Source organism: Lissotriton vulgaris, chromosome 9 (assembly GCF_964263255.1).
Source record: "Lissotriton vulgaris chromosome 9, aLisVul1.2, whole genome shotgun sequence".
NCBI lineage: Eukaryota > Metazoa > Chordata > Amphibia > Caudata > Salamandridae > Lissotriton > Lissotriton vulgaris.
The window spans coordinates 940,124,355-940,144,179 of record NC_141697.1 but is presented as its reverse complement, the minus strand read 5'-3'; the positions used below and the strand labels follow the sequence as shown (position 1 = coordinate 940,144,179).

Sequence of the window (19,825 nt, the reverse complement as noted above, 5' to 3'; positions counted from 1 at the left end):
GGGCGGGCCACCTCCTCTGTCCCTGGTCATGGCAAGCGCCGGGCAGGGCCAACACCGCTCTCAGGCACTGTCGCAAGAACTGGAACTGGGCGGCCCAGATGAGGCCCCAGGGAGGAACACTGCGATCGGATGTCGCGAAAATCGAGACCCCGGCGTCACCCCAGCAGGACAGGCCGCACCCACACTCGTCCCCACAGGCAGCCGTCCAGGATGAATCAGGAAGAATCAGCGGGTCCGCGGTCCATGGGTCGCCGTGTCCAGCGGGCCTAGCCAGGGGAGGCGGATCAGGGGGGCCAGCCGACCACCAGTCCAGCCCCGGTCGCCTCCGGGCACAAGGAGTCCCGCCACCAGACTGTCGCAGGGCCCGGCCTCGCCGCCACCACTCGCCGGTCGTGCAGGGGAAGAGCCGATGGATAGGAGTCGCTGGTTCCACCTCAAACTCCAGGCGATCGCGGGCGGAGAGATGAGCCAAGGACGGCGTAGCGGATGCCACCCGCACCCGCCAGGTCACAGCTGCCACCAGGCGTCGCAAAACTCGAGGACCCCGGTCTCCGGCCGGCCACCAGGCCGCACTCTGCCGCCGGCTCCCCTCGATCACAGGAAGGGAGGAATCACAGGATCGACACACCAATGCAGACCTGGAGACCTCACCAGATCGAGTACAGGCACTGGGCACCAACAGTGGGCTCGGGGGTCAGGATAAATGATCGAATTTAGTCCGGGCCGGCGGGAGCTCTACAAGGCTGCGACCGCCATCTTCGCCCGCCAAGCCACGCCCCCGTAAGCCCAATTTTTTAGCTATGGATCTACTGCCTCCCTCCGCCATTGTAGGTATCATGGGATTATGTGCCAGGGGAATGGACGGGGCATATAGAGTTTTAAGCTGGGCTCTTTACCGAAGTCTATGCCACGCCCACCTCAGGGATTCGACTATGTCAATACCGTCCCTCGGTCGCCCGTATGTCTGATATAGGGCCACCTGAAGGTGAACCGGCGCTGCACCGTCCAATTCCACAGCCGTATGGGGTTGGAACGGGGTGGGATGAACTAAAAAATGTAGAAACTGAGCTGGGGTGCAGAAAGCATACAACTGGATGTCCGGGGCACCAAGGCCACCCTGAGACAGAGGTAAAGTTAAGAGTTCCCATGAGACCCCCGCCTGTCGATCCGCCCAGATCATTGATATTAGTAAAAAATTAATTGAACTGAAAAAGGCTTGAGTAAGGGGTATCGGAATATTTATGAATAAATATAAAAATTTCAGCAGGACCACCATCTTCGCCACTGCGATTCTCCCTGCCAGGGAGAAGGGGAGGCCGGCCCATGCGTTAACATTCTCCTCCAGCCATGTGATGGTGCACCCATAGTTCATGCTCCAGATATCCTGCATGTTCCTGCTGAGTCAAATGCCGAGATATTTCACCGGGCCATTGGCCCAATTGAGGGGATACGCAATGGGGAATGGTGTGATGGCTTCCGTAAGAGGAAATATAGTGGACTTCGCCCAGTTTATTGAAATGCCAGAGAGACCTCCAAATTGTATCAGTTCACAAAGGATAGGGGCGGTATTTGCTGCTGGGTCATTAATGTAGAGGGTAATGTTGTCCGCGTACAGCAAGATCAGAAGGCCTCTTGTGCTAAAACCCATGCCCTGGCAGCATGGTGTTGCCTAATTCGTGCCAATATTGGATCCATCGCAATTGCAAAAAGCAGGAGAGAAAGTGGGCACCCCTGCTTTGTACCCCTCGATATACAAAATGGGCCAGACAGCATACCATTCACCCGGATCCTGGCAGATGGCTTCATGTAGAGTAGGCGTAAGAGACCCAGAAAGAGAGGACTAAACCCCATTCTCTCCATGACTGCAAATAAATATGTCCACTCCAGCATATCAAATGCCTTTGTGGTGTCGAGGAATGCCGCAATTGGTTGCATGGTAGGGCGTAGGTAGTGTAGTAGGGTGAAGAAGGTTCGAGGGTTGTGTGACGTAGATCTCCCCGGAATGAGTCCCGATTGGTCTGGGTGGGCTATCAATGGGAGCAGTGGCTGCAGTCAGTTTGCAACCAGCTTTGCCAGTATTTTTACATCTACGTTTATGAGCGAAAGTGGTCTGTGTGAATCAATTTCATCATTAGGTATCCCTGGCTTTAGTAAAGTGATTATAATGGCTTCACGCATCGAAGGCTATAGAATACCTGTAGATTGGGCCTCTTCATATACATTGATCAGGTGCAGGGCCAGTTCCTCTGCATACGTTTTGTAAAAAGCAGTGGTTAAGCCACCAGACCCTGGTGCCTTATCAAGGAGAAGGCCTCAAATCCCTTGGGTGACATCCTCGACAGAGAAGGGGACATCCAAATACTCTCTGTACCCCAGTCTCAGCCAAAGTAGTTCTAGGGAGTCCAGGAAAGGCTGAAGGCCCTCTGACACTGAACCATGCATAGCCGTGTATAGATTGGCATAAAATTGTACAAACTGATCCAAGATTTCTTGTGTGCCTCTGATCACGGACGGGCTGTTACCCTGGATCTCTGTGATATACGCAGTCGAGTGGGGAGCCCGGAGCATATTTGCAAGGGTTCTCCCTGGCCTATGCCCCTCCCCGTACCTTCTGGCTTGTGTGTGTTTGCCCATAAACTTCACTTCCCACTGTGCCTCTTCCTCAAATTCCATCAGCTTTTCTTTCAATTGGGCGATGAGGGTGGGGTTGTCAGTGGTGTAAAACTGAGTTTTGAGCTCCTTGATGCGTTTCTCGAGTGAGGCGAGCGTACCCCTGATTACCTTCAGTACCCCGGATTGACGTGCTATGCATTTGCCCCTGATGACCACCTTAAAGCCCTCCCATAAAGAGGCCTGGGTTGAGAATGAGCCAGTATTAAGAGTAAAGTAGTCTTCTATGTCCCCCCGTATTTCCTCCTTGAAAGCCTCGTCCAATAAGGCATTGGGAGGTAGCCGCCAGCTAAACATTTTTTCAGGTGAATTCCGCATATTAAGGCGCAGAAGGCAAGGAGTATAGTTCGACAAGGATCTGGGAAGGTGAGATATCTTGCATGTCCACGCCACCACATCACGTGATACCAACCAGTAATCTAACCTGGACCAGGCCCTATGACGCTCGGAAATACATGTGCCTTCCTTAGTGTGTTGGTGGGGCTGTTGCCATATGTCAATTAAATTACTGTCCAAAACAACCGCATTCAGTGTGGCGCTAGCGTTAGGATGAAGGGAGCGGGACAGACCCTTCCTGTCTATCACATTGTCTACCACCGCATTAAAGTCCCCACCCCAGATGATAGTGCCACAGCCCGTTGCTTTTATTTTGGCCCATATGTTTTTGAAAAATTCTGGGGTGTCCGTATTAGGCCCATAGACTGCCGCAATTGCCACATAACATAACATAACATAACATAACATAACATAACATAACATAACATAACATAACACCTTGACTCCACCAAGGTCCACAAGCATGATAACATATCTGCCCTCGGGATAGAGGTGAGATTCATGCTCCTTCTGATCGAGACCCTGCCTCACGAGCACCTCCACACCTCCGGGTTAGTTTGAATATATGGCAGAGTAAACATGACCCCCACACATGTGTTTTAGTCTAGTGGGGGTGTACTATTCAAGTGTGTCTCTTGTAATAGGCTGACGTCGATATGATGTCTTAATAAGTAGCCGTGAACTATTCTGGTCTTTCTGTGATCGTTTAGACCACGAATGTTCCAGGTTAAAACGTTTAGACTCTACATACCACCCCTATTGTTAACAGGTGTGATGCCTTGTGTTGGGCCTCCAGTAACTCGAACCTCCCAATAGCAATACGGTGCGAGGTGTTGGCATGTTTGTCATGATACCAGCCCCTGTTACAACCTGTAGACAAAGTGAGTGCAGTCTGCAATGTCGCCGCGTGCAGTTTCTGGCTCTGTGGCAGTACACTGGCTAAGAACAAAACATTAAGTTTCCCCTCCCTCCCACACCCACTCCAACCCACCAAACAGGTTGTGTAAAACCCTCCCCCTTTAACATCGACAACAACATGTAGCTACCCCATTTAAATCAAATACAACAGCTAGGAGCTCTCCCTGGGGGGCGTGGTGTCGCTGTCATACAACCCTGCCAGAAGTGGGGTGGTAGGGAGCCAGATCTGTATAACATGGGTTGGGGACCGCAGACCACCACGGCCGCTGCACAGGGTTACTACCGCACCCCAGTACCTAAACAATGGCATAACCTGGACTAAATCCCTAGCAAATCAGATCACAGTTACAAACTCATTTTTGCGGAAACCCCTATTAGTCATTATCACTCAGTCTGGCTTCAGATGGGTTTCCGGCAGACGAACTGTGTGTGTGCTTCTTACCCCCCACGTGTTTGGCGAATTTCAGTGCAGATTTGGCCTCCGTGAAGTGATGAGCCATACCCTTGTGCGTCACCTTGAGCTTCGCAGGATATAGCAGGGAGTAGAGGATCTTGGCTTGCAGTAGAATGTGTTTCGCAGGCAAAAACTCCTGGCAGGCTGCCTGCACCACTTGGGTGGAATCAGGCTAGAATGAAATTGTGTTTCCTTTATAGGTGATTGTCCCACGCTCCCTTGCAAGTCTCAGAATGAGATCTCGATCCTGATCATCTGAAATCCGAGCCCAATGCGCAGTGTGCTCTCTTGACTGTGAACACCATAGACAAATCAGGGCCAAGAGCTCCTGCAGTAGGTCAGCAATGTAAGCCTCCAGTTTGGATATGGCGGTCATCTCTGGAATCCCTGTGATCCTCAGATTATTTTGGCGAGACCTGGCCTCCAAGTCCTCATTCTTTGCCCTGATCAGTCCTAGTACTTTGTCCATATGTAGAAGCTGCTCCTTAGTTTTGACCTGATATTCGGGGTAGTCCGAGCTACAGTTTTTAAGCAGGTCTAACCTTGTTTCGTGCATGCCAACCTGTTTTTTGACTGCGTCAAGCTGAGAAGTGAGTACATCCAGCTTCGTGTCTATGGTACAAAGGCTTGACCGTATTTCAAGCATTAGTGTGCATAAGTCTTCACCCTGATCCTCTGCTTGTGAGTCAGGTCTGCGATCTGAGCCTCCCTCTGGGTTGGACTCCGTTAGCCTAGTGGTCCTTCTATTATTAAATGTCAGTTTTGGCTGTTTGGCGTCCTGTTTGCCCATGGTGGCAAGCTTCTGAGGTACACAGGTACTTGGTAGGGATTAGTTGTAGCAGCCACAGTGCGCCTCACTATATAACAGTCCCCCACACCCTCTTCTCGGGCACCCGTATATCTCCCGATGGGTTGATAGCGCACTGGTGCTAATATTTTGTTTGTGCGCCTATGCATTGCGGTTTGTCAAACTCTCATGAGAGTTTGATGAACCGTAATGCATAGGCGCATTACGCCGAAGCTCATCCACTCCTGCCACCTGACAGCGGTACTAGCCCCAATCGGCAGGCACACTGGTATATTGGTCCTCTCACCTCTTGCCTGGTTTGCTAGGTGCCCTCAGCCGGCCCGAATCAGAAGGGCTCATCTCGCATCTCTGCTTGGGTCAGCTCCACTAGGCTGTATGCTTTCCAGACCGGGCCCATCACTTCAAAGCCCGCAGAAGCCGCTGTCCCCATTAACCAAAGAGGCCAGTAGAGCAAGGTGTCACAGACGGGGTCCAGCGCTCACCTCGCAGCCTGAGGGAGGCCTAGTGGTGCTGCAGGTCCACCCTCCGGTCCACCTGTTCTGTACACGCGCGACTGCCTGATTTTAAAATGGTGGTTTGCCTCACTCGCAGCGGCCCCCCTCGTCTTCTAACATGGAGCTCGCCAGAGAGAGGGGTCGCAGGGGTCCTGTGCTCACCTCACAGTCCAGGAGAAGTCTTGTTCGCTGCGGGCCCTCCGGCAGAGCCTCCTGGTATGCACGCAAGATGCTGCCTGATGATGAAATGGCGGCTCGGCGTACTCGTGTCCCCGGGGTTCCAGCCAATGACGTCCCGGAGAGGCAGAGCCAGTCCCTCTGTTCGTTGTCAACTCACTGGGGACCAGGCATCAGGGTTCCGTAGACATCTCACTGTCCAGCCGCCGCATATCAGGTATGGGATTCCAAGCGCTCTGGATAGGCCGCAATCATCCAGGGACTCCTGTACACCACAGCCGCAGACGGCCCCTCTGAAGTATGGCCTCATAGGCAAGGCCCTGGCGCAATTTACACTGCGTGATGGTCCTCTATATGTGCGAATGTTGACAGGATTGTGTCTTGCTGGCAGAGCGCGCTTAGCAAGCGGCCATCTTGCCGTTTCAACCATGCCCCCCCCCCCCGCTCCCTCACTCCGGTTCTAATCTCTAATCTCACATTCCATTTTGCAAGGCCCTGAAAACTTGACTTTTTACTATTTAACAGACAGGCAGATATTTAATCTTGTTGCTCCTTCTTCCCCCTCTCAAGACTAGCTGGTACTAGTGCCTTGACGCCCTCAGGCAACTGTTGTACTCTATAAGTATTTTTCATTCATTCACATGTTGCTATCGGTCCAGACACAGCCATCTTGTACTATATTGTACATACTTAGTCGCAAAGGGTGAAAGGTCAGATATGTAACATATAAAGTGGAACCCTAAAATGTGGATTAGTGTGTTTGGGAAAAAGGAAGAAGAGGAAATTCGTTTTAAACAATGCGAAAGCTCAATGTGCTACAAGCTCGAAGCGGGTTGCCAAAACTGAAAGGTATTAGAAAAAGTATGAAAAGTGAAAAGCAATCTGCACGACCTGAAGACTATTCACCATATTGGGTAAGAATATGTATAGGTAGAACCAGTATGATAAAATGAAGATGTGATTACTCCAATAGAAATATACTATTTTCAACAGTGGTAAGGAGAGAATCTCAGGAATGAAACAAAATTGAACAGTGACAAGGTGTCTTGTTAACATCTTCCATTGATACTTTGGTGGTAATTGCAGAATAGAGAAGTTTATGGAGGTCTTCTTCTTAGATAAATTGACTTAATGCGAGATGTACTAAATACATTACACAAAGTGTCATTAGGTAACAAAAATACTGAATATTGACAGACACGTTAAAAGTAGAAAGCAATTGCATAGAATTTATATGTATTATACTAGACTTGTAGATCGAGTAAAGGTCTAAATCTGCATAAAAAGGGCGAGTTTGCACTACGTTTTCAAGGAACATCTAGTGTTAGAACATACAGAGGTAAGTACATACTGAATCTTGAACGTGTAAGGCAAAAAAGTGTCCAAAATGACATTATAATCGGGTTAAGAGAAAGAGACGATTGTACAAATATGATTCACTTGGCTTGGATAAGAGTTTCTGTAGCCCATGTTCACGTGTCTTGTAGTCAGTAGTGTCAGTAGTGCATTTCAGCATCCTTATCAAGTCCCTTGTTTGTCGTGTCTAGTAGAATTGTCAGTTAACTTTCACGTTTTCTCACCCGTAATTCACGGTTGCCTCCTCCAGCATGTACTTTAATGTGTTCCAGGCCAAAGAAGTGAAATGTCTCATTGTGAGGGTGAAATGTTCTGTTAGAGGTGGCCCAAGTTCAGATTTGTTGGTGTTTCTGTAACGTTCTTGGATGCAGCTTCTCAGTGGTTGGATAGACTGCCCACACATAGTTTAGAGCAAAGGCATTGTATAATGTATATTTCAAAGGTACTGTTAGCTGTTACAGTTTATCCAGTCCTTTACTAATAGTTTCATGCCTGGTTCAGGTTCAAATTTCTCGATTTTGTTCACACCCAATTTGCAAACATTACAATTGTGTCAAGTAGAAAAACCAACTGGTCTGCCTAAGAAACTATTCTGAGTTGTTCTATAACAAATGAATTCTGATTTGCATAGAAGTTGATGCAGATTTAGTTGCATGATGAAAGCCAATACCAGGGTAGTTTTGAATCCTGTGACTGATCGATGTTTGTCAATAGGTGCCAATGTTGTTTCAGAATCTTTCTGATCATGTTATGGTCTTTATGAAAGTCCGTTATGAAACAGATAATGGTTTGAGGCTTCTCTGATCTGGATGGTGAGGTCTAAAAGAGTCTGATGTAATGTTTGGCCAATTTTATTTAGCAGTTGTTTCAAGATACTTTCTGTCATATCTTCTGTGTTGCAGTCAATTTTTAGCAACTCTTCTGATGTTGATTTGTATGTTGCTCCTTCAATACAGATTTGTTTGATACGTAATAGTTCACCTTTTGGTATACTCTTATTGGTAGTGGATGAATGGCAGCTCTCTGCTCTCAAAATTGAATTTCCTGCAGTGCTTTTTCTATAAAGTTTAGTCTGAATTTGATTGTTCTTAATGTAGAAAGTGATGTTGAGGAAATTGATTTATTTAGTGAATACAATAGACATGGTCATAATGTTACTTGGGTTCTTATTTCAATTTTCTAAGTAGGTTTTTAAAGTTGGTTCTGGGCCTTGTCATATGCACAGTATGTTGTCCATATATCTACCCCAGAAGATTATGTGGGGGGTATATTATGCAAACTGATTATCCCAGGCCCAGAATCTCTGAACTTCTTCCATAAGTATCATTTGCCCCATTGCAGTCCCTTATATTCGCTTATAATATCCACCATTGTAGCTGAATAGATTGTTCGTCAGACAAAAAGATGCGTCTGTTAAATTTCGCAAAGTTTCCTGATTTAGTTTCCATATGTTTCAGACATCATAGAAATGAAATCCATTAACTGTCAGAGAAATTACTCAACAAAGAAGCCACATTAGTTGTGGATCTTCGGCTATCAAAACAGAGTGCTCTCTATCTGATTCTCAACAACTTCATAGATTTTATCGGCGTGCCTGATTACAAACAGGACAGGGCAGCACCTCCATTACAATGTTTCACATATCCTGTGCATGGCATCAACTGCTACTAATTTTGGGTGAATGCTAGCCCTTCTAGTCAGATTTTCAGTTTAAATGTTCACTTCAAGCAATAGCCGCTTTGCATACCATTGTAGAGAAAAGAACCAAATAGTTAGCAGGACTCTGTTGTTGCCCTTCTTCAAGAGACAGGGGTAGAGACTAGGCCTGGAGAGCAAGGTCTGCTGTTGCTTGGATGTGAGGTAAAATTGATAAGATTACTTTGCCTCCTGGGAACCTTGTCCCAATGCAACCCAAAAACTTTAGTAGCTTAGCTGCTTCAAATTATGATGTGAGGACATACTACTGAAGAAAATGAGCTGTCCAAGGCGGTAGTGCTGTTTGAACTTTCCAGTCTGACCTAAGATGCATTTACACCAAGACAAAAATTGTCCTTCTGCATCTCTCTAATCATTTCCTCTGTGAGAGAGAATGAGCACTGCTGAAATGGAAGATTGCAAATTATGAGAGAAGATTTTAGGAGCCTCTAGACCAAGATACTGGTGGGTTTCACAAAGCACTCTTAATCCTCTGTAGCCTAATTTCCCCTTTGTTTCTATGGTCATGTTGATCACCCGCCTTCCCACACTTCTGCTGATGTTGACCTACCAAAGATTGCAAAGGTTGCTGCATGATGTGTGGCACCTATCTGCATGGTTGTACCTTCCTCTTTGTTGTTCATTAAGCCAACTGACAACAAAGGATAAGTAGCTAAACCATTGTGGGCTAATAGGTAGCAAATGTCTTCTTTTTAATCAAATGTAGCATTAAAGGGACAGTACAATTATTGAGTGATGTTTGCTACCTGCATCTGAGGGCCCAATTCACAAAGGTATACTTAGACCTGAAGTCTAAGTTTAGATCTAAGGTCTAACTTTAGACCTAAAGTCTAATTTGCAGACCTAGAGTCTAACTTTAGACCTAAGGTCTAAATTTAGACCAAAGGTCTAACTTTAGACTTAAAGCCTAAGTTAGACCTGAAGTCTCCCTTTAAACCTGAAGTTCAAGTTTAGGCTTCAGGTCTAAAGTTAGACTTCAGGCCTAAAAGTAGACTTCAGGTCTAAAGATTTTAAATCTAAAATTACTGCAGGTCTAAATTAGACTTTAGGTCTAAACTTGAACTTCAGGTTTAAAGATAGTCTCTAAATCTAAACGTAGACTTTAGGTCTAAAGTTAGACTTTAGATCTTAAATCAGACTTTGGTCTAAACTTAGACTGCAAGTCTAAAGTTAGACTTTAGGTCTAAACTTAGACTGCAGGTCTAAGTTTACCTTTGTGAATTGGGAAATGAATTTCTAAACCTTAACCACCATTTACAAGTAAGGTTTGAGTGTTTGCCTCAATATCGCTTCAAAATCACAACCTACAAAAGAGGTACTGGTAATTTAGCTAGCTTGTAGTAGTATATAATTTCTGAGGTTAAACTGACCTGATAGATAATACAACTCCCAAATGTTAAGCCCCAAATAAAAAAAGATTTTGACACACATGCTACAGTGTCTATAGCTTTTGCCACCCCTGAAAGATAACTTTTGGGTTTGCAAAGCAATGTGTACCCTGTTCCTAGACTGGTAAAATACTAGATTAACTTTTCTGTGGTTATATTGTATAGTGATTGTATTTGTTAGAAACCTGCCCTGCACAGACAAACATTCAAATGAATAGCCAGGATCATACCTTAGGGGGTAGTTAAAATGTTTACAGTTTTGTGGCTCTTAATCTGTTTAGGGGGCTGAAAAGTACAAAGAGCTACAAAGGTCTGAAAAGTGATATTATCATGGGTGTATATTTGTAAACCTCTATATATCTTGCTAACAGGAAATATCAACAACCGTTTCAACCTTGCTGGAGCTGAAATCTTTCACAGCACCTTCTCCTACATACCTGGTGGCGTATATGACCCTTTGACCTTTGAACTTCTCATCAAAGTGACAGACAACCCTGCCCCTCAGTTCTCTACCACAGCAACAGTGATAATCCATGTAGTGCCGTGGACTACGACGGTGCCCACCACCACACTGAAATCGACGGTAAGAGTTGATTTTAATTAGATTCTGAGACTACTGGCTGGAAGGTCTCCAGTTAATTCAGGTAAATATGGTTTATTTCACAGGTTCAGAAATTGTAGAAATACAGGACGGCCTATTGCACCAAAAACCTGTACACAATTCCAAGTACCCAGAGCAACTATATAACTTGTTCTATTGTGCTATGCGAACCTATCCCTTTTTTTCTAGACTAGTGTGACTTTTTTGTGTAACCTGTTATCAAAGGAGCAGCCCATATCTACCGATCCAATATTTCAAATGCTGTTAAATCCACTGCTGTAGAGCAAGGGCAACAATCTTTGAACCAATCTCGTTAAAGTTAAGTGGTTACGGTGGAATATTTATTTGCATATGTAAATGAATAAATAACCTAGGGATGTGGGACATGATTGGGTAATGTGTGCAGGAGGCTGTTTTGGATACTTGAGCTTTGTTTTTGTAGAATGAGCTGAGCTACTTTAATTCAAAAGGATGGTGCTTGAAAGACGTTGGTTCATCATGCTTTTGAGGCTAGGCTATGTAGAATATGGGCCTTATTTAGTTTGGTGGGTGGGATACTCTGTCGCAGATATGGCGAATGCCCCATCCACCGTACTACAAGGTCGTGGAAGCCTTTAGCACTTGTAATATGGAGGACTGGAAATCTGTCAAGTTTTGATAGAGTGTCTCATCTACCAAAGTTTAAATACGGCTGTGTATATGCTGTTAGTAAGGGTGCCTAATAATATATTTTCAGTAAGATGAACAATGCACAGAAGCTAAATGTTGGACAACAAAATATATTAGTGTTGTTTATAATTGCCAGATGTGAAATGTGATAGTTGCAAACTATGAGATGACAGGTTGAACCATCATTCATTTGATTTTGCGTTTTTAAAAAGAGCAGACTATACCAATGCAGCCAGTGTCTTTTCAACAAGAGCAACATTACAATAATGGAACCAAATGTAAATAAGATCAATTGCAATTAAATGAAAAATGAAAAGCAATCCATATACCTCACAGAATTACAAATCAAATTTCCTTTCAAATAATGTGCAAAGAAATAGGATTCCAAGATGTACAATTTCATTTGAAATTTAAAGATTTGGCAAGAGTTCTCAAGTCATAGAAGAATTTCAGATGGTTGTCAGTATAACTGGGAAAGATTCAAAAGAGATGGAAAAGTTACTTGCATAGTACAGTAGTTCTCAGCGAAAGATCCTCCCATTGATTCGTAATATTGAATATTCCTTGCACATATACTGTACCATGAAAAAAAATGTTAAATTATATGTGTTTTCTGAAATTAATAAATGTTTAACCTTTTCACTTTATTCAAATAACATTTCAAAGTTGAGGCTACAGAAAAACATATCAAATCTGCTGCATTCAAGAAATGAGTGTATGTTTCTTTAAAACATTTCATAGGATGTAGCCCGTTCTTGCAGAAATATAAGCCCTTAAGCAGACATTTTACCTCTATTCTTTCAACAGGAGTCAGTTGTGCAACCAGACGTGTGTTTGTGTGTGTGTGTATGGTGCTGCTTGATTGAATTTATGATGTCTGTTGAGTGGGTGTTTGGCCTTATGACAGAGGTTTATAGATATAGGGTGAGGTTTGTGATTGTATGATGGGAGATGTGCTGCCATATTAAACAGTGTGGTGTATTTGTAAGTTGGCTATTTGGTACATTATGGTGAATATGCGTTGCTGCGATAGTGGATGTCTGGTTGAATAAGGGGTGTGTTTCTTTGTGTTGTTACTTACAGGCTGTTATATAATGATATATATGTGATCAGATTATATTGTGTGTGTTTATGAAGCCATGCGATGTTGGTTGATCTGATATATGATGGTATTGATGTATGAAGATGATTTTGTGTTTTGTGATAGTGGCTATGTGATAGTTACATAGAACGTTCATGGCTAAATTAGGTGGGATTAAGGTTGTATGCTAGTTGTGTGATGAGTCATAGCACTAAAGGTAGGCCAAGAGAACTATTTAATTGTGAACAATTTAATTTAAGTTCCTTAATGGAACGTGAGATTACAGATGATGTGAATGGTGATGGGAGTATCGTCAATGTGGTTGGTGTTTGTAGTTGACCGATACATTCAATCCACCCAACCCAATTATTCTGCCGTGCTCCTAAAGCTCTTTGTCAAAACACAATCATAAATACAAGCTGTATGCGTAGCTTAGATGCTGGGCCTTGATGTCTTCTTAATGATCCTCATTGAGATAACTCTATTCTTAAATCATTACTGTTTTCTCAAAACAGGAACTCAGAATATCCTTCCCATACTTCCAGCACAAGTTTCAAAGATGTAGTGAATGTCCTTAAATATTTAAATGGCTGTCAAGCTAGAACTTGCCTTGATATCCACTTAACATACCACTTAATTAGTCAACAAACAATTGCGAGTTGTTTCTCTAACAAGCAGAATAAAAATGATGGGTCAATATCAAAACAACTGAATTTTTCCCTGCACCCATTTTGACATCCATCATTGATGCAGCGGAAGTGGTGTTTTTTTTTTATTACCTTACTTCCCACACCAACCTTTATAAAACTATCAGAAACGTAACTCTAATGACTGGCCCATAAGTTATTATCATACAGTTAGCTATAACACAGGTCCTCCGATGAATCTTTGGTAGAGCTAAAAGGGATTAAGAAATGAACGTTGGAATGCTATTCCCTCATGAGGACCCACAATGAAGAAATAGCTTAAACATCTGTAAATATCAATACCATGTCAAATAACTCAATAACTCATGAATAAAGACAAACATGAATTAGTATCTTGTTAATTCTTCTTGCTATTTCATAATATGAATGGTCAAACACAAGTACATAGATTAGCATGTCATTTCTCAGATTCAATGTTACAGCACAAATTCACAATAAGAAACAACTCATAAATCAACAAAAGGGTATAGAGGAGTGAGATGGAGAGAGAAAAATAATTGCAAAAACGTATGCAGGATTATCAGTTTCTCATACAAACCTAGAAATACAAATGCACAGCGTACAATTAGTCTGAAAATCTAACCCCTCGGCCGAAAGGGTATAGCACAAGCAACATCACCAGCCAATGAAGTGAAAAGTCAATAGGAAAGTCTTTAGGATTGCAGAATTCACGCCAGCCAGAGAAACAGAATCAGCACGGCATTCAGTATACAAATGAACGCAGGGACAGGTCAACGATCTTGTGAACGAGCCGATGAACATTTTCTCACAGTCATTTTTATAATACATCACACTCTTATCTCCATTAATTGTTTCATTTTCTCTCTTCTCCTCACATCCTCATTGGTCATTTCGCATGGGGAGACAGTCTTCCGAGTTCTACTTTATAAATATTTCTACACAACTATTGTCTAAACTTATTTCATCAACTTCCGAGGAAGGAAAATAAAGTCCTCGATACTTAAGTATATAAATGGTGAAACAATTATACTAGAACTACCTCATCTCTCGCATAGACAAGAAAAAACGCTAAAAAGTTCGGTCAGAAATAAACTAATATCTACATTCTAAGGAAACATTTGAAACTTTTGAAGGACAGGAGTACGCAAGCAGAACCTCCAACATTTTCTAAAGCCTACATTATTGAGCAAAAGAGAAAATTATCTTCTAAAAGATTTACTAAGTCTTTCGCGAAGAATAAAAGCTTTCCTTCTTTGTTTGTCGTGTCTCCGCATTTTAAGAGACATATATCATATTCAATTAACAGACAAGAATATTCTTAATTTATTCATTAAATACTAATTACCTACGTTTCTCAACTAACATTGCATAGTTTTCATTACGTTAATTTCATTGCTCAGGAAAATATTTGTCAATTTTCCTTTGCACATTTTCACGTTATACATTATGTTTTCATGTGTCACTATAATCCATTTTATTAGTTTATGTTAGTTGACACTTTCGGGCAGATTAAATTGAGCAGATCTTATTTACAAAAATCATGCTCCATCAATCTCCCATCTGATGGTATTACAAACCATCACAATATCACTTATCAGATTACTATCTGATAACAATCTTTCAGTATGTTAATGTCATAGTTGATGTCATAGTTTTCATCCGTTTTAATCTAACACCTTCAATATCTTTCATAACATCATAATAAACACCTTTTCGATCTTCCATTTCTATTTCTTCCCTCTTCCCTTTTCTTGCCCTTCGTTTCACATATTTTGTTTTATTTTTGCAACATTTATAAAACAGAATTACCATTAGTATGCCAGCAGCAATAGCAACTATCAGAGTTAGTATCCTCCCTAATAGGCTATTAGCAAATGTTAAAAACCAGTTACCTACTGAAGAGAAACCCTTACCAAGTTTCTCCCAAGCACCCATTTTTCCCAGTCATTAGTTGCAGCAGACAAATATGTCCATTATGGAGCTGTGTACGTCTTGCTTGGTACTTTTATTCTTTTTGTTCTTCGCACTGGATTTTCTCTGTCTTCTGTTTCACTTTGCTCAGATTTGCAGGATATTTCAATTACTGTCTCTGGAATTTTTTCATTAAGAGAGTATCTTAATCTCTTAAATCCCTTTGGCCACTTGTTGCCTTTCTTTGTTTTTTTTCCATTTGCATTCTCAATTTCACTTGCAATTGTCTCAGTGCTTTCTCTTGATGAATCCCTTTTCCTTTTCTCTTGATTTCTTTCAGGTATCAATTCATCATCAGCATTATTAGTTATAATATCACCTTTTTGAGACCCAATAACTTGTGCGCACTCTGCTTGTCTTTCAGCTTGACCGGGAACATTTCTTTGCTCACTGTGTTCTTTTTCAGTAAGCTCTTCACTTTCGAGTGGACTTGGGACTCTTCGGGTATGGCTAGCATGAATCTAATTCGGCAAGTCACCACACTTAACAGCAGTTGTTGTCACCAGTATCACTTGATACGGACCATGCCACTGAGGTTCTAGGAAAGACTTCCTTATGTGCTTTTTGACTAGCACCCATTCACCAGGGCATAGATCATGACCCTATTCTTGCTGTGCTGTTGTTTCAACTTCTCCAACCTGGTGAGACACAGAACGCACCTCATCAGCCAACCCTGTACAATAATCCAATACCAAATAATTAGTAATGTTCAACAGTTGATTTCCTGGGACTGCTGGCGGTCTCATAGCCCTTCCCATCACAATTTCATGTGGGGACATTCCTGTTCTTCTGTCTGGGAAACTTCTCAAGCTCATTAATACCAATGGCAATGCATCAGGCCATTTTACTGTTGTGGATGCACAAACTTTAGCCAATCTAGATTTTCTTGTGCCATTCAACTGCTCAACTATACCTGAAGCCTCAGGTCAGTAGGCACAGTGCAACTTTTGTTCAATTTGCAAAGCTGCACAGATCATCCAAATTATTTCATTATTAAAATGTGTTCCCCTATCAGATTCTAATGAGACTGGGAAACTGAACCTAGGAATTATCTCTCTAAGAAGCAATTTAGCAACTGCTAAACTGTCATTACGCCTTGTTGGATATGCCTCAACCCAACTAGAAAACAGACAAACAATCACAAGGACGTATTTTAGTCCCTGACAAGGAGGCATCGTAATAAAGTCTGACTGCATTGAAGTAAATGGACCTGCAGCTTTGCCAATTCATCCCATACTAACAACTAGTTTCCTTCTTGCATTTTGCTGCTGACAAACTACACATCTGTGACAGAGACTTTCTGCAATAACTCTGAATTTAAGATTAAACCCCATTTGTTTGAACAGCCTGATCATATCATCTCACCCTATATGTGTTGGTCCATGGTAAACCCTCGCCATCTGTGACAACAAGCTATCTGGCATTACTGGTCTTCCATCAGTATAGATCCACACTTCATCATTTGATCTTTGCGGGCAACCTGATTTAATACAACCGTCCTTCTCTGCATCACTTGCTTTATCCCATGTTTCAACAGATGAAAATATCCATCTACATTCTGTTTGATCAGTTTGTTCAATTGACTGTTCCACATTGATTGAATGTGGATTTAAAGCACAAAATGTGCAATTTTATCCGCATAGCTATTGCCCACAGTAATGTATTCACAACAGATCTGTGCTCTGGACATTTCACCACCCCAATTTGTGCAGGCAATTGTAGTGCCATCAGTAGATCCTTTACACATTCTCCGTTCCGTATAGGTGAATCCGAAGAGGTCAAGTATCCACGTTGAGACCACAACTGCCCAAAGTCGTGGACAACCCCAAAACCATATTGACTGTCCGTAAATATGGTTACTCCTATTTGTTTTTTGTTAAATAAAAGGCTCTTGACAAGGCTTTTAGCTCAGCCGCTTGCGCTGAACTCACACACTTTCAAGCATGAAGCTTCAACCACACTCGCTACTGTGCAAATTGCATACACAGCTTGTAAACATCCTTCTAAATCTTTCAAACATGATCCATCTACAAACAGTACAATATCAGACTTGAAATGGTGTATCTTCGATTTCAGGCCTTGGTTTTGTACATAATTCAGTCACATCCAGACATTCATGATTTGCTTTGTCCAAAACAACTTCACAGCCAGGAGTTGGTAACAAAGTGGCTGGATTCAGACTTGTACATCTCACTACTGTAACATTCTTTGCACCCAATATCACTTGCTCTTTTTTTGCTAACCGACTGCTTGTAAGAGGGTGTGTGCAAGTTCGTGTTAACAAAAACTCAACTGATTGTGGTACATACACTTTCAAAGGAAGACCCATAACAATTGATTCCCTCTGTTCCAGACTCACACATGTAGCAGCAACTGCTTTCAAACATCCAGGTAATGCTGCAGCTACTGGATTCAATGTGGTGGGGAAATATGCCACTGGTCTCTGTGCTGCTCCAGGTGTTTACGTTAGAACTGACAGTGCACAACCATCACATTCATTACAGAGCAACGCAAATTCCTTATCAAAATCTGGCATTCCTAATGCTGGTGCTCAACATAAAATGTCTTTCAACTCAAGAAATGTTATCATGTATTCATCATCAAGATCTATTGGATCTGTCACATCTTTGTGAGTCAATCTCTGTAATGCTTGGCTATCAGTGAAAAATCTAATATCCACTGCCTGCAAAATCCAACCATTCCCAAAAACATTCAAACTTCTTTCTGTGTTTTTGGTGGATTCATTTGCATAATGGCAATAATCCGATCTTGAGAGACTTTCCTGATTCCTTTTTCAATGCTATGACCCAAATAAAGAACTTCTTTTTTACAAAATTGTAACTTTGCAGGTGAAACTTTATGCCCGCCTACTGCCAAATGATTCAGTAGAGCAATTGTATCTGTCACACAGTATTATTTTGTCTTGGACACAACCAATAAGTCATCAAAATATTGCACTAGAACTGAGTCTTTATGCATTATCAATTTCTCTAAATATTTCTTCAATGCCTGATTGAAGATTGAGGGGCTCTCTGTATACCCTTGAGGAACTCGGCACCATGCCAAAACACGGTTTCCAAACCGGAACGCAAACAAATATTGACTATCTGGATGTAAGGGTATCGAGAAAAATGCTTGACACAGATCGATTACTGAAAACCACTCTGCATCACACGGAATTTGATATAGGATCACAGCTGGATTTGGTACAATTGGACAACAAGGTATAACAATTTGGTTTACCTTTCTCAGGTCCTGTAGGATCCTATATTTCCCATTAGGCTCGCGAATTCCCATTATAGGTGAATTGCAGGGACTCCCTAGAATCTCTTTTAGTATTCTTTGTTCAATTAGCATATCAATCACAGGTGTCACTCCTGCAATGGTCTCAGGACTCATTTTATAGGGTGGTATTTTAGCAAAATCTGAGTTAGGTTTTACTGTAATCTGAATAGGATCAACTCCTTTCATCAATCAAATGTCTTTCCCTGTAAAGTCCCATACTTCAGACAAGACCATATCTTTCAATTCAACAGGCAAATCATTCACTGTAAAGAATGGATACAAATCATTCACTTCTGTTCCTTGCCTTGCTAACTTGAAAATAACATCTTCATCTTTTGTATGAAATGCTATTCCATCTGGAGTACAATAGATGGAGCAATTCATTTTCATGAGCAAGTCCCTTCCTAGTAAATTAACTGGACTTGTGTCACACACAACAAATTTGTGTAGTTCCTGAAAATTTCCAATTTAAACTTTCATTGGCTTTATTGCTGGCATTTTAATTAATTTGTTTGAAACTCCTACAACTTGGCTACTTGCTCCCGAAAGGGATAGCTTTGGGATTTCCACAGATGTCACAGTGGAACGAATAGCACCAGTATACACGAGGAGCGTAATAGCATTACCATCAACCTGGCCATCCTACCTCTAAAGATGCGTCAAAAACACACTCTTCCTCCACACTCAGGCACCGTCATTGTGATGTATCTTAATCATTTTCTGCTGTTTGCATCAAATATTGTGAAGCCACCTGCACATTTGAATTTACTTGACCATTCATATGAAAACCCATATTCGCATTGTATCTTTGTACTTCACCTTTCATATCCTGATTTGGCATGGGAGCTTGTAGTATTTGCAATCCCTGAACCCTACCATTGTATACCTGTACTTGTGATTTTTGGTTTTGCATCTGATTTATCTGATTCACTTGCACCTGATGACTTTGATTCTGCATATGACACTGATCATATGTTCCTGACTCTCCTGTATTGATCAACAGACTCCTACACTGACGTCACCAATGCCCAAATTTACTGCAAACGTGACAAGGAAATTTATTTTTCAATTGTTTGTCTCTGAATTTACCTCTACCTCTTCTCTGTGTCATCAGTATCATTTGCGTCACAGTATTGCCATTTGAAACTACGCCTTTCATACCAGTAGTAGTCTGACCAATTCCTTGGTATACATCAATTGAATCACCATTCAGGTATCCTCCTTTCTTCGCTG

At 42.3% G+C, this 19,825-nt stretch overlaps 1 protein-coding gene across 1 annotated transcript in view; it reads left to right on the top strand.

Annotated features, from left to right (window-relative positions):
• LOC147692577 (cadherin-related family member 4-like) overlaps positions 1-19,825 on the top strand; it is a 422,868-nt gene that overhangs the window by 363,091 nt on the left and 39,952 nt on the right. Inside the window, exon 14 of the mRNA XM_086938792.1 lies at positions 10,689-10,900. Within this exon, the coding sequence (XP_086794918.1) occupies positions 10,689-10,900 (212 nt within the window). The remainder of the gene's footprint in view (positions 1-10,688; positions 10,901-19,825) is intronic.